The following is an 11,700-nucleotide window of genomic DNA, read 5'->3' on the forward strand; positions in this document are numbered from 1 at the left end:
CACTGCAGGGTCCTTTATTTGGTTTAAATACTCAGAGAGTACAATTCATCATTTTTACATCTCTGGGTCAAATTCAATGGGTAGACACTAAATTGAAAGGCAGATGCATAATAATATGTAATTGCACAGAAAATTATTGCAAGAAGAACCCAATGACCTCCACGAAAAAACTGAGCAGGAAGGCTGGGTCATTAAGGAGTCCCATTCTGAATGCTAAGCACCAGAAAACAGGCACTTTATTGCTCCTGAAAAGCATCCAGTCATCATTTTCCTCAGGGCATCCTTGAGCTCCTGGTTCCTGAGACTGTAGATGAAGGGGTTCAGTGCTGGAGGCACCACCGAGTACAGAACTGACACAATCAGATCCAGGGATGGGGAGGAGATGGAGGGGGGCTTCAGGTAGGCAAATATGCCAGTGCTGACAAACAGGGAGAGCACGGCCAGGTGAGGGAGGCACGTGGAAAAGGCTTTGTGCCGTCCCTGCTGAGAGGGGATCCTCAGCACAGCCCTGAAGATCTGCACATAGGAGAAAACAATGAAAATTAAACCACTAAATCCTAAACAGACACTAACCCCAATGAGCCTGAGTTCCCTGAGGTAGCCTGAGTTTGAGCAGGAGAGCTTGAGGATGTGTGGGATTTCACAGAAGAACTGGCCCAGGGCATTGCCCTGGCACAGGGGCAGGGAAAATGTATTGGCTGTGTGCAGCAGAGAATAGAGAAACCCAGTGGCCCAGGCAGCTGCTGCCATGTGGGCACAAGCTCTGCTGCCCAGGAGGGTCCCGTAGTGCAGGGGTTTGCAGATGGCAACGTAGCGGTCGTAGCACATGATGGTGAGGAGGGAATACTCTGCTAAGATGAAGAAATAAAAGAAAAAGAGTTGTGCAGCACATCCCATGTAGGAGATGGTTGTGGTGCCCCAGAGGGAATTGTGCATGGCTTTGGGGACAGTGGTGCAGATGCAGCCCAGGTCTGTGAGGGAGAGGTTGAGCAGGAAGAAGCCCATGGGGGTGTGCAGGTGGTGGTCCCAGGCTACGGCGCTGAGGATGAGGCCGTTGGCCAGGAGGGCAGCCAGGGAGATGGCCAGGAAGAGCCAGAAGTGCAGGAGCTGCAGCTCTCGCCTGTCTGCGAATGCCAGGAGGAGGAACTGGGTGAGGGAGCTGCTGTTGGACATTTGCTGCTCCTTAGGACAGAGTCTGTTCACAAAAGGAAAAGAAAGCGAACAATTAAGACAGCCCCCTCTCAGCAAAGCCAGTGCAGTTTTCAGGGAAATCCCCTCCAAGTTCAGGCATTTCTTTTCTCTGGTTTGTGCTCTCTGAGGGTGCTGTGAGGAGCAAGAGCTCTGGTCATGTGCTGCCAAGGACTCAGCTTTGCTCTGCTGCAGTGCAGACACGGAGCTGGTTTGGGACAGCTCTCATGATCACAGGGGATGTCACATGGAACCCAGCTTTGATGGAAAAGTTCAGTTTCTGTACTGTTTTCTTGGAGCAATTTGGGCTGCAGGAGAGAGGCACAGAGTATCCTTAAAATAATTTTGACTGGGATTTTTGTTTAAAATCATAACACCTGGGGGTGTTTCTATAGGGTCAAATTTTTCTGATGACAAATCTGAAGAGTGTTGAGCCAGGACAGGCAGAAGGGCTGAGCTCTCCGTTGCTTATTGCAGAGCCAGGAGAGCTGCAGTGCCTCTCAGCCTGTTTCCCATCTGCCCTGCACTTTCCCTTGGGCTGCCTTGAAGATGACTTCACACACAGATTCATCTTTAAAAACCCCACCAAGATCTGTGCTGAGAGCAGGGCAGCGCTGCTTGAAAGGTCAGCTCTGTGAAGTGTCCCCTGTGCCAGCCCAGAGGTGCAGCTGTGCTGGACAGAGCAGGACAGGAGCCCTCCTGCAGAGAAGGCAAGGGCTGGGACAGGAGAGTGCCCACCCCCAAGGGAAGGCTCAGCACTGCCCAGGGCCCTGTGCTCATTTCTGACACTGCCTGAAATATTCACCTCTGAGAGTAAAAGAGTTGGAATTTCAGTGCAGCCTCCTGAACTGAGAGAACAATGTCTCTGCTACAATGCCTAAGTAGGAAACACACCTCAGGACTAATTCCTTTCCTGTAGCCCCTGTCTTTTCTGAGCTTTGCAAAAACTTCTCCATTCAATATGGTGTAGTGGTCTGGAGCTGTGAGCAGGTCTGACCCTGCAACACTGAGACACGGAAAAGATCCTCCCTCCCCTGCCAGGTTTGCTCCTTGCCCACAGCCCTTCTGCCCCAGCCCTGGCAGCAGCTCCCCGGGCCGGCTGAGAGCTGCCCCTGGCAGGCAGCAGAGTCCCTGCCCAGCACAGCACCCTGGGCTGCAGGACCCTGCTCTGCCCCACAGCCCTGGGCACCCCTGCCTGCACCCCCGGCTTCACAGCTCTTCCAAAGTGCCCCAAAACAGCCCCCTGCTCACCCATCCCATCAGCTGGGGCTGGGCCAGCTTTAGGAGATGCCTCCAGGAGCTGCCCCTGCACTGCCCTGCAGCCACAGACTCACCGTGTGCAACCCTGCCAAGATTCCTCCTGCAGGGAGCTCTCAGCCCTCCTGCCAGTGCTGAGCCCCTTGAAGCTCTGTCTGTGCCCTGCTGGTGTCCCTGAGCTGCCCTGGCAGTGCCCTCAGCCCTGCTGGGCTGTGCAGAGGAGCTGCTCACCAGCAGAGCTGTCTCTTTGAAGCTCTTGCTTGCCAGGAGCTCCCTGTGTGCCAGGAGCCCGGCCCAGCTCAGCAGTACAGCAACAGCCCCAGGCATTTCATGACCCTCGGGGGGATTGGTGTTGTTTACATGAGACTCAGTCCCTGAGAGGAAGTTCAAACAACTTTTCAAGAAGTCAAAACGAGATTGAAACACTGAAGTTTCTTGTAGTGCTAATGAGTCTCACTGAGGGACACAACTGAGAACGTGTCCCCAGATTCCAGTTAGAGCAGAAAACTGCAGACAGTGATGATAAGGATGGACAAGCAAGGGAAAGGTGGCTTTGTTGCTGAGGAAACCTGGATGTGTTTCATTAATCTGAAGGGGCAAGGCCTTACCACCAGCCCTTGGGAAGGCAGATCCTGTCCCTGCCTCATTCCTCAGGGCTCTTCCTGGGCACTGGGATGTGGGATGTGCAATGCCAAGGGCAGGACCATGGGGTGGCACCTGCCAGGCTGCTGAGCAGGGACAAGGAGGCCATGAGGCCCCAGGGCTGCAAGGGGCACTCCCCTCCTCCTGGCATCAGGGGCACAGACAGCAGCCCTGGCCAAAGGCCTGCAGAAGGTGGCTGTGTCAGGGCCTTTCAGCTTCTCCCCCTCCCTGTCTCCTCTCCAGCCCAGGCTGTCCTACGGCGTCCATGCCCTGCCCCTTTCCCTGCAGGCTGTCGTCATCCCCCCGGCTGCCCCACCTGGCTGGCACCTTCCTGCAGTGACATCTCTGCGTCCTCCCTGGCTCTTCCTGCACACACAAAGCCTTGGGCTCATCCAGACTCCTTCTGGGTGATGCGTTGCATCACACCATTGCCCTCAGGGTGAAACTCCATTCTCTTTGTTTCCAGTCTGAATCTCTCCAACTGAACTTGGCATTGTTTCTTTATTTCTCATGCTGTTTCCTGCTATGACAAAAGGATCCTTCATTCCTGAAATTACCCTTCAACCCTCTCTGGCTACTCCTGCACTGTCCTCAGTCTCCACACCATGGAGCCTAGAGCTCCTTAGTCCCTACAGAGTGGTCATGGGCTTGAGGCCTCCAAATCTTTTCTTGGGAGATCCCTGGGTACTCTCCATGGTGTTTGCAGATGAACACATGGTGCTCACAGTCTAAGGAAATCACAGGGATACGTTTTACAAAGGCCTGTATTGGCAGAACATGGGGCAATGGCCTTAAACTGAAAGATTGGAGTCTTATGTTGATAATAGGGGTCACAAGTCCTGCCAGCAAATCTGCTCCAGTGTGGGCTCCTCCCTGGGCTGCAGGGGGTCTCTGCTTCACCCTGGACTCACCCACAGGTCACAGGCCCTTCAGCTCAAGTTCACACGGAGTTCCAGCCACCAAGGAGCCCCAGACTGACACACAGCCAGGAGCCCCAGACAGCACCAGCAGCTGCAAATTTCAGCAGCACATCCCAGACACATCTGTCAGTATCTCCAACACTCCCAGCCCCACCCTGGACACCAACAAAGGCTGTTGTGGTTTCACCCCATGCAGCCCCCAAGCCCCTCCTGGCCACTCCTCACTCCCCCACCAGCAGGACAGTGGAGAGAACTGGGAGGGGAAAAGCTGGAAAACTCGTGGGTTGAGATAAAGACACTTTAATAAGGACAAGCAAAAGCTGCACACAGGAGCAAAACAAAACAGGGAATTCATTCCCTGCTTCCCATGGTTGGGCAGGTGTTCAGCACCTCCAGGAGAGCAGGGCCCTATCCCATGGAATGGTGACTTGGGAAAACAATCTCCATCACTCCAAACCTGTCCCAGTTGTGTCCCCTCCCAGCCTCCCACACACCCCCAGCCCCTCCCCAGTGTGTCTGTGTGAGGGGCAGGAAAGGCCTTGGCTCTGGGTAAGCTCAGCACTAACAAAACCACCTCTGTGTTCTCAAGCCTGTGCTCAGCACAAGCCCAACCACAGCCCCACACCAGCCCCTGCAAAGAAAATTAACTCCACCCTGGCCCAAACCAGCACATTCCAGCCTTATTCCACACCAGTCCCATCGTGCCCAGGCCCCACACGACTCAGTACAACTTCACCCCCCATCACCCCTTCCCATTCTTTGCTATAACACACAGGTCTCCTTCCCTTAGTCTGTGCACCACCCCTGCAAAATGTCCATCAAATGGCCCCAAAATGTCTGTTCAATTCCTCCAGTCCAGTCCTTTGGGCTCCCCCTGTTCTGGTGGTCCCTCAGGGCAGGAGAGGGGCTGTGTGGGGGGAGTTCCTGGGCACCAAAGGCACCTCAGGTCGGTCCCTCTGCCCTGCAACTGCTGCTTGGGAGGCTCCTCCTGCACTGCTTGGTGTTCCTGTGACAGGAATTCCTGTCACACACTGGGCAGGTTTCAAAGGATGCACAGTTTGGGTTATACCCACATGGTGATAAACTGGTCCCAGCCCCTGGAACCAGGACACAACTATTAGTGTGAACAGTGCTGCACTTATTGAAGTCCTTTGCCTCAGTTTTAGTTCTAGTCTATCTCATGATGATTGTGTAGAGCTGCAGCCCCACTCTTGCCTTTATTTTCCTTCCACTTTGTAGAAAAAACCAAGTCTTTGTTTCTGATGACCTGTTGTTCTGACTGAAAAGTTCCCCCTTCTGTCAATGACAGCTCATGTGAAATCAACTCCCCTTGGCTGGAGGCTTTTATTGCTCTTCAGACTTAGGCAGCAAGTAGTCCATGGCTCACCAGCTCTTGCTGGACCTTGTCTGCTTTTCTGTTTTGTTTACCTTGCGTGCCAGACGTTGTGTTTGGAATAGCCCACACCAGTGTCCAGCTTCAGATTACTCCAAGGGTTATTTTCCACCTTTTATGCACAATACCTTAGGAATGTCTTTGGAGAATTTGCTTGGGATAGAGTTTGTTTCTGTATCAATTATGCTAGGGAAAAGCATCCATTTCTTAAACAAAGATAAATACCTAGCTGTAAACTAAAAAAGCTCCACAGACACCACCCCCCCACAGATCCCTCCCAGCCCCACAGACCCCCCCAGCATCCTGCCAGATCCAGCTCCCATCCCCAGCCAGGCTCCGTCCTGGTTTTTCTTCCAGACTGGCAGGCAGACCGGACATGGATGTGAATCTCCTGTGCATACATTTGATGTGCTGCTCTTTTGTTGTTGGTCTCTAAATAAGATTTATAGAGTGTTGTTCCTAGAAAGAAGAGTTTTGCTTTTCTAAAGATTCTTCCCATGTAAATACATTCTATATGTGGTTTATATGTTGTTGCTTTGTTGTTGTTCTGTAAATGCATTTCATAGATTGTTGTTGTTTTACAGGCCTGTACAATGTAAATACATTTTATAGATGTTTTTATAAAGACACGGGTCTCTGGGGGTGGGGGGACCTGTGCTCAGAGGGGTCCCACTTGGGAAGGTGCCGGCCCTGGGCAGTGCTGGTGTCCCTGGGCTGGGGCAGAGCGGTGTCCCCAAGAGCAAAGCTGTCCCCAGCAGAGAGGGGGGTCTGACACGAGCAGCCCCTGCAGCGCTGCCCCCACAGCGGGCAGGAAACCTCCTGCTGCCCTTCCTGCTGCAGCCAGAGGGATCTGGGAGAAGCTTTGGGAGCTGGAGAGGCTGATGTTTGAGGCTTTGGACCTCCAAGCGCTCCAGGCTTTACTTCCCATCCTCATGGCATTCCCCTGGGCCATCGGAGAGCCCAAGGGACCCTCGCCCTGCCCGGATTCCTGCTGCTGGCAGTGGGCACTGGCCTGTGTCCCCACTGGGGGGGATGCCTGGAACAAGCTGGTCTGGTGGCAGATGTCCCTGCCCATGGCAGGAGGGTTGGACCAGATGGCCTCGAAAGGTCCCTTCCAACCCAAACTCTTTTGGGATTCCATCACTCTGGGATTCCGTGCCCACCATGGCAGCGCTCCCTCACCAGTGACACTTGAGCTGGTGGAGAACCTCCCGCGCTTCCCTGCCATGGTAAGGCTGATGTGGTGTCCTAGTTAGGACAACTGAGACCAGTTCATCAGGGTATGGGTGTAACCCAAAACTGTGTATTCTATAGCCTTCCATGCCATTTCCCAGAAACTGTTATCAATGAACCATTTACACCCTCTGCCCATAGAGCCTGACTCCTCAGGCTACAAACTAGGTGTTAAGAGGCCTGTGAGATAGGAGGATGCTCCTGTCCTCACACCCTTTGTGGAACTCCCCGCCCTGAGGGAAGCACTGAGCATTTCTGCCTGAACTGCAGGATATATAATCTTGGAGTCTTGGAACATTTTGAACCACTCTGTGGGATCCAGAGAAGGACTGCGGCTCATCGCTCTCAAACAGACTTGGACCACCACCCTATACTGGACTCCAATCACCACTTTGACCAGACTACAACCGCTCTCCCACCAGCAGGTTCTTCCCCTCTCCCTTTACTTTGGACTCAAGCGGGGCCCAAGGAACACCACGTTGTTCATGCCCCAGGGTACTGGGTTATACATTTGGGTTTTGTGGGTCAAGACCAATTGTTTGTTTGTATGATTGTACTTACTGTATTATTTTAGTAAATTGTTATTCTGACTTATAATCTCTCCTTTGAGTTGAGTTCATTTCCCCTGCTGGTTAACTCTTAAACCAGCACAACAACAGACATTCAAACAGTACAAAAAATCTTTTATTGCAGTACGAATAAAAAACTAGCAAAGAGAATCAAAAGCTAAAAAAGAATACAAAATAACTGCTTTATCAGTTGTCATTCATACAATACTATGAACGGCTTTTATTATAGTATTAACTAGTAATAAGGGAATTAAAGGAACATTTAAAGGATATTAAAACAATACTACGAGTGGTTTTTAATACAGTATTAACTAGTAAAAAGGGAATTACAAGGATATTAAAAAAGGATATAAAACAGTGGCTTTCTCAATTGCTTCCTCTCAATAACCTGTGCTTACCCACACAGACAGGCCAGGGCTGCCAGGATCTGCAGCAGCTGGTCGGTGCCCGTGCTTAGCGGGCGTCCCCACGGAACAACACAGTCTCCATGGCAGGATGAGGATCGCTCACCCCAGCAGTCCTGACACCCCATTTTATCAGCTCCACATTACACCACGTAGGGCCAGTACCCAGTATAAGGTGATGCCTGAGTGGCACCCAAACCCCACCTGTTCATCACCTGATAGCAACAGTCTGTGCATGCCCTGCTGTAGGGCAAGGGGCCAGCGACCCCTGCCCACATCATCTTCCTCTCACCAGCATCTTTCTCACCCCTATGTATGACCTCTACCATTGTGTTTCAAGGGTAGATGTATCTATCTTGCAATACGTAGCAAACCAAGGAAGAACTCAGCTCTCATAATAGGGGATATCAAGCTGACTTGCTAAAAAGCACAATGGACCTTACAATTAACCTGTGCCATGAAGTTACATTGTACCATACTCTGGCTGGTTTCACATCCTAATATGATTCCTTTCTCACGCCTCTATGTTCCATTGATAATCTAATTAAAAAGTACCCCCCTTACAGACATGAAACAGTTTAAAGTCCTGTAGATGTAGAGATGAAAAAGTCATATCTAAAATGTAGTGCTAGTTTGTTCCTATGCATTTCCAAAATTCCTTCCCAGCAGGTGCCAGGATGGGTGGGCAGGAGGTGACTTACTTTATTCAAACCATTCTTGTACCTGTGACTGCTGCTCTTTCACCCCTCTCCCCCTATTTCTGGGTTGGTTTCTAGGGCTGTTTTTGAAAGAAACACTTTTTTCAATCTCACATGTGAATATTTTCAAAGAAATACAAGACACGAAAATCTAGTAAAACCAATATTTAACAAAATGGTGAAATCACACTCCTTTATTTACTCTGAGCACTCTGCTACTGACAGTTTGTGTAGTTCTCCATATACTGGAAATGTAACAAAGGATCAAGCAATTTTCTGTGTATTCTTTATTTACTTTTCAATTTTTTTTCTGCCATCAAATTGGCTGCAGGATTTGGTCCTGTCTTTGTGGAGGATGAATGCCACTGTCCTTTTATGTTTGATATTTTATATTTGATATTTTATTGCTTAGGGGGACTGGCAGTGAGAGAAGTGGTGGGAAGGAGCCTCCACTCAGGGGCTGGAGCTTCAGCTTCTAAAGAAGGCTGTACTTAATCAAAGAGCTGCAACTCAGGATTTCTCCTGGAGTTCCAGAACTTTTCATTTAGCCAGCTGAGAGTGCCCAGGGCACAGCCAGGTTAATGTTTAACTCTTCCAACACTGCGCTCATCCCGAGGATATCCTGTCATCCTGAGAAGGAGGAAGGGAGGTGCTGTGCCTATTCCCTGTGGCTGGGCAGGAAGCAAAACCTTCAAAGCCGTGGCCCTTCTGAAGGAGTTGATCTTGTGTTATTCCTCAGTAGTCAGCACTGAAAATTCTGTATCTGAGACACTGAATGAAAAGGAGAGTTGCCAAGAGGTTTGTTTGGGGGAGAGTGTTTTTTTGGTTTTTTTTATTATGGGAGTCTTTTAGTGCCAAATGAAGGTTGGATCATGAAAATCAATCTTGTCACAGACAAAAACTGTAAAGGCATTTAAATGCTTTCAGATGCTGTTACCATTTTCCTTCCTTTCACTTTCTCACCCCTTGCAAATCAGAGACAGTTCTGAGAGGACAGGAAAATAAAATAAACAAAACAAGAAATTATTTTTCTACTCTTGAGGCCTGTGTCAGGTCTGTTTTGAATGCTTTTGAACCCTACTGCTTCCATGCTCTTTTTCAAGTAGCACCAGATAAATACCTGTGAACTGCTGAGATCAGAGTGATCATTCTTCCTTCACAAAATGTTTCTCTTTTTTTTTCCTATCCTGTGTCCCTTTTGTGTTCCATGCTATGGAGTGACTATATTTTTGTTCTAAGCTAATTCACTGCTGCTGTTTTGGGTACAACTAATGTCAAGCAGCAAACCTGTAACATGCCAGAAACAGGCTACAGTGGGTTGAAGACACAGCTTATGTTTGATGGTGTGTAAATACAGAGAGTTAGTTGGGTTTATCTGATAGCCTGGCAGGAAGAGAGAGGAGCAGGACAAACTGTTTTCAGTAACTGTGCTGTTCAGACACCTGATAAGATGGAGAGTGCTTTGGAACTACTGATGTGCTTTGAATAAGAAAAGAATAATCAGGTCCATTGGCACTGGCTTATCAGGAAGGAAGTAAAATGCCAGCACTTTTACATGAGCAAAAGGAAATGTTTTAGACATTTTGGGCCATTTTTCCATTGACATTGAATAGCAGGGTGCTTTTGAGTGTGCTGTAAGGAGTGGAAGGATTTATTACCTTGGCAGAATTACAGGTGAATGTGTTCAGAGAGGAGTCCTCAGCAACAAGAACAGCTCTTTGGATAAGTGGCCACATCTATTCATGCTTTTTTTGGTAGAGATTCAGGAATTCTCTCCTTTCTTTCTCCCTGAAGTGCAGTGGCTCACTTACAATGTGCAGTTTTTCAGAGTGTAACACACTTGTGCATTTTGTAATATCCTGGCAGCATGTTTGATATTGGGCGTGTAACAGGCTGTTCATAAAATAATGCTGGATCATTGACTGGTGTGTCCTCTGCCTTCAGTCCCTGGGTATTTTCATGTTCCAAAAAGAATATATCTCAGCCTGTGCTGGGAAGGGAAGGTGGGATTCACCATTAACTTACCCCAGCAGGCATGAAACATGCTCAGATGCACTATTATCTTCTCAAAGTTGACTGATTTTTATTTCTGTACCTTTTCAAAATTTATTTCTAGGTTCTTTCACATGCTTACAATTAATTTGGGGATATTCCAATTCGATGAATGATAGTGCACGAACATATTTGATTGATTTTGGATTCTAATTGATCCCTGTCAATGAGATCCCTGTGACACTCTGAAATCAATGATATGTGATTCAGCCAAGGCACCACTGTTCTGTACATTAGGCAGCAGTCGGGAATTTAGGAACTAAATGTTCACAAGGTATAAATGGAGAAAATGTTTAGATTTCAATAGCCCTTTGTTTGGCATTTATTCACCCAAATATGTTTCTTGGGAAAGTTAGTTTTCCAAAGGGCAGGCTTTCAATAAAAGAAAGGTCATTGATTTAAGGTTTATTAAATTTTAGCTAAAAACAACAGGCTCCATTGGGATGTAAAATAGTTTAAGTATTTCCTGCAGGCAACCTTCATGCTTTAGAGCTGTTGCTCAAAGGTTTCATTCTTCTATGAAGGTGTCAACTGTAAATATAAAAATGCCTCACTGAAAATGTAATGGTTCAAAGATTCTAACTGAAATAAAAATTCCTGCCTGGGGAAAGCACTATAATCAAAAGAAAGTGGTCTTCACTTTTTTTTTCCTGTGGAGGCCGCACTTAAAATGAATGCTTCAATATAGCAGGTTTGGTAGGGATTGCCAGTTTTTATTTATTTATTTATCTACTCTCCCCTACAGATAGTCCAGCTTTGGAATCAGCAATACACTTCAGCCACTAATACAAGGCAATATGTGAGCTGCTGCCACTTCCAAAATGCAGTATCCTGGCATTTCAGTCAACGTTATAATCTGGTAAAAACCCACCTGGCAATCTTAAAATCTAGCTTCTGAAGCACTTTTATTTCTGAAAGCTTTTGATGTCTTTTTATATCTCTTTAGCATATATTCAATATCTTGGGAGCCGTGGCCAGGATGTACACTTGATGGATGACTGGGGTGGGGAGTCTCCCCCACCCTCTGCTTTTTTTTTCCTCCCCTTTAATTTTAAAAAGAGGTGTGATAATTGTGCATTAGGTGAGGCTGGAACACGAATCCTGCAGATGCAGCTGTTTGACAACATTAACATGGGGAGTTTGTACCATTGTTAGGTAAGTTAGCAGAGATTTTCCAAGCTGAGAAGGACAGCCTGCTGCCAAGCTCTGGCATCTGTCTTAAGAAGTCTTTTACTTCAAGGATGCCCTGAGGGAAATGATGACTGGATGCTTTTCTGAAGGCACAAATGGCCTGTTTTCTCTTCCATAGCATTCAGAATGGGACTCCTTGGTCCAGCCTGCCTG

At 48.3% G+C, this 11,700-nt stretch overlaps 1 protein-coding gene across 1 annotated transcript; it reads right to left on the bottom strand.

Annotated features, from left to right (window-relative positions):
• Positions 1-255: 255 nt before the first annotated feature.
• On the bottom strand, positions 256-1,173 carry LOC114002338 (olfactory receptor 14J1-like; the record flags this gene model as incomplete). The annotated part of the gene is made up of 1 exon (XM_027748257.2): positions 256-1,173. A coding segment is annotated over exon 1 (918 nt), but the record flags the coding sequence as incomplete, so codon positions are not given.
• Positions 1,174-11,700: the final 10,527 nt, after the last annotated feature.

Source organism: Pipra filicauda, unplaced genomic scaffold (assembly GCF_003945595.2).
Source record: "Pipra filicauda isolate LSUMZ 115617 unplaced genomic scaffold, ASM394559v2 scaffold869_size122945_pilon, whole genome shotgun sequence".
NCBI classification, from domain to species: domain Eukaryota; kingdom Metazoa; phylum Chordata; class Aves; order Passeriformes; family Pipridae; genus Pipra; species Pipra filicauda.